The sequence below is a fragment of the Alternaria viburni genome (genome assembly GCF_023758015.1).
Source record: "Alternaria viburni strain BMP 2772 chromosome Unknown scaffold_46, whole genome shotgun sequence".
NCBI classification, from domain to species: domain Eukaryota; kingdom Fungi; phylum Ascomycota; class Dothideomycetes; order Pleosporales; family Pleosporaceae; genus Alternaria; species Alternaria viburni.
This window is the reverse complement of record NW_026055815.1, coordinates 132,870-135,874: the sequence shown is the minus strand read 5'-3', so window position 1 is coordinate 135,874 and position 3,005 is coordinate 132,870. Positions and strand designations below refer to the sequence as shown.

The 3,005-nt window shown below is 41.5% G+C and overlaps 1 protein-coding gene across 1 annotated transcript; it reads left to right on the top strand.

Annotated features, from left to right (window-relative positions):
- Positions 1 to 1,294: 1,294 nt before the first annotated feature.
- On the top strand, positions 1,295 to 1,883 carry J4E79_011696 (uncharacterized protein; the record flags this gene model as incomplete). Its single annotated transcript, XM_049360525.1, has 2 exons — positions 1,295 to 1,774; positions 1,854 to 1,883. The coding sequence occupies 2 exons, from the start codon at positions 1,295 to 1,297 to the stop codon at positions 1,881 to 1,883; spliced, it is 510 nt and encodes a 169-aa protein (XP_049205066.1).
- Positions 1,884 to 3,005: the final 1,122 nt, after the last annotated feature.

Here is a 3,005-nt window from a genome sequence, read left to right as displayed (position 1 = left end):
TTTTAAGTATTAAGCTTCTAGTCTTAAAAAAAATTAGTATAAACTATCTTATTACTTTTAAAATTTTTTAATAAGCTTTTACTATTATAATAACTTTTAATATAATAAAATATAATATTACTCTAAATAAACTTAAGCTACTTTAGAATTCTAGCTTTACTAAAAAGTAGTAATAGTATTTTAAGATAGAAAGCTACACTAGCTTTTAGACTAGTACTAATAATTACTATAGACTACTTATTAGCTAATAGTACTTAATTAAATATACGCGCTAGTTCTATCTAAAGTATCTACTTTTACTAAAAGTGTTAATATAATATATTATATTACACTTTATACTATATATATATAATTCTCTAAAGTTTAAGTATTTCTTATATAGAGTAAGCTAATATAAGTGTTATATTTACTTACTACTATAGCTTTATAATACTTACTTTTATTATAAAGTTAGTATAACTAGCTAATAAAACTATAGCTTTAATTAGCTAGAATAGTAATTTTAGACTTTATTAAAGCTTAAATTAAAATAAAAAAGATATAGGTAAGATTTAGGCTTACTATATAAACCTTAAAATTCTTTATATAGCTTTTTAATCTCTAAATCTTATAAGTTTTTATTAATATTTAGTAGATTTTAACTTTAAGGCTAGTATATAATAGCTAATTAGAAGCTCTACTTCTATTCTATATACTCTAAGCTTAATAGCTCTTACTTATAGACTACTTTATAATCTACTTACAGAGTAATAAAATACTAATTCTTACTACTTAGTAAAACTTTAGATTTCTTTATATTAAGGAATAAGTGTTTTATAATCTAGATAGAAATTTATTAGTACTAAAGTGTACGAAGTACTAGTAGAGAGTCTCTCTTACTTACTATAGAGGTAGGAGAATTAATCTTACAACTCGCGGCGGCGACGTCGACTGTGCCGGGTATACAGCCTGTTCCAATCAGCTACCCTGCCTGCGTTTCTGACGTCACTGGGCGCATACAGTGTGGCGAAGCGCAGGCGATAACGACATTGTGCCCAAGTCGATCAAGTCGCATTCTATCTTCTGCTCTCATCCCATAATAATACGAAAGCATCGAACAGCCGCAGCTCAGGTCGCTTTAGAAGAGGTGAAGCACGCAGCACTCGATCAAACTACTCCAATCGCGGTCGCATTTACAGGATTACACGTCGAGTGGAACTCAGCCTTGTGTGACTCAATAGGCACCGGTAGCCTTGTGAACACAAGAACACTCTTGCACGGCCTCTCTGACCACTCGAAGGCTTCCTGCATCACCATGTCTATACAGTCTATGTTGGGAGCACATTCGCTCGTTGCTGCTGGCATCGGAATTGGCGACGTTGTCACCTTATGTACGCTTTCTTCGAGAGTAGGCAACTGGCTCTCAGCTGAGTCAGGCGACCAAACTCTTCTAAACCTTCTCGAGGAAGACGAGACGAGCATTCTTAGACGAAAGGGTGTCATCGACATCATGCGCTTCCAAAGCCGGTGGGGACGTCGTCTCAGACTTCTGCAAAATGGTGTGCCCAAGAGAATAGAAGGCGACACGGTTGAAAAGCTGCTCAAGAGCTCGTCTCGTTTCACTGCCATGATGACATGCATTGTCGCAGCACTGGACGCATTCACGACGGACTCTACAGTCCGATACATCATGAAGATTTTCCTCCAGCGCTTGATACCAACGTCAGATATCAACGAAGACGCTATTGTCTCACAGCTGACAACACGTATCAACTCTTGGAGGAGCTCTGGCGCGGTAAGTCCCATCGCACCTATATCAGTGTATGTAAATTGATCCAATTAGGTCAGGGAGATGGACATCGAATGTCGCGCAGTCCGGAACTCTCTACTCGACAAAGGGCTGATCATCAACGGGAGCATGCCCAAGGAAGAAGCAACTGAAGTAGCTGACCTTCTCTTCTGGATTCTCTGCGGGGATGTTGATGCCGTAATTCGATACACCTCTTCGTCAGATATCGCTGGAATAGTCATTTGTCTGACGAGTATGAGCTTCGAAATCCTCAGTGTCGAGAATTTCGGTTCACCACCCACAACAACCACAATTTGTCGCTTGGTGTACAGCGCAGCGCCGCTATTCGCACATGGAAGAGAACAGTCCGATAAGAATCCGAAGCTTCGCAGAGACTTGTCAACCACGATTTCCCTTACTCAGCCAGAAGAGACATTTTCGACCTTTCCAATATCGAGATCAGTGGCCAACAGATGCCGTCTTGCCTGGAAAGAGGGAGCGGTGGCTGGCAGCAGCATGCGTTTGGTCGTTCCAACGACGCAGCTGCAGGATATGGTTGACTTCTTCTACGAGCTCAAGAACGTGGGAGTCCAGGCAGACAATGGATTAGAAGACATTCGGGTCGAGCCGAAATTTGTCAAGATTGTACAAGCTTTGGGCTTCTCAACTGCGCGAGTTCCAGCAATCACGAAGGGAATTATATCAGTTTTATCAATGGAAGCGGAGTATGTCTTGGAAGCATTGGTGGAACTCGTCTACGACCCGAACTCGGCTGTGGTGTTGCCAAGCGTGGCAAGCTCCTCCCTGTCCTCAAGAGGTGATGGCGTTTCAAACGTACCCGCTGTACTCGAAGCTTTCGACGTCTTCCAAGCATTCGTCATGGGGTTCTACTATGAGATATGTCTGCAGTTAGTGGACACTACAATGCTTGGGACAAGATCTGTTGCTGGTACCTGGGGCTATCGGTCAACAGCAATCTTCAAAAGTCTGCGGGTCATCCAAAAGAAGACGGAGTACCCAGGTGAGACAAGTGAAGCTGTTCTGTACTTGCGTCGTTCCGATGTGATCTCTATCCTCGCGATTCTTCTCGCTAATCCGGAAGAGAGTCGCATTGACGAACTCCCCGCATTCAACACAGCCTCAAGACTGACGCAAGGAATTGGCCTTGGGTACGTTAGTAAACGCATTATTCTGCCCAATAGTCTGCTCAAAGACTGTCAGTCACTAGCTGATGTCG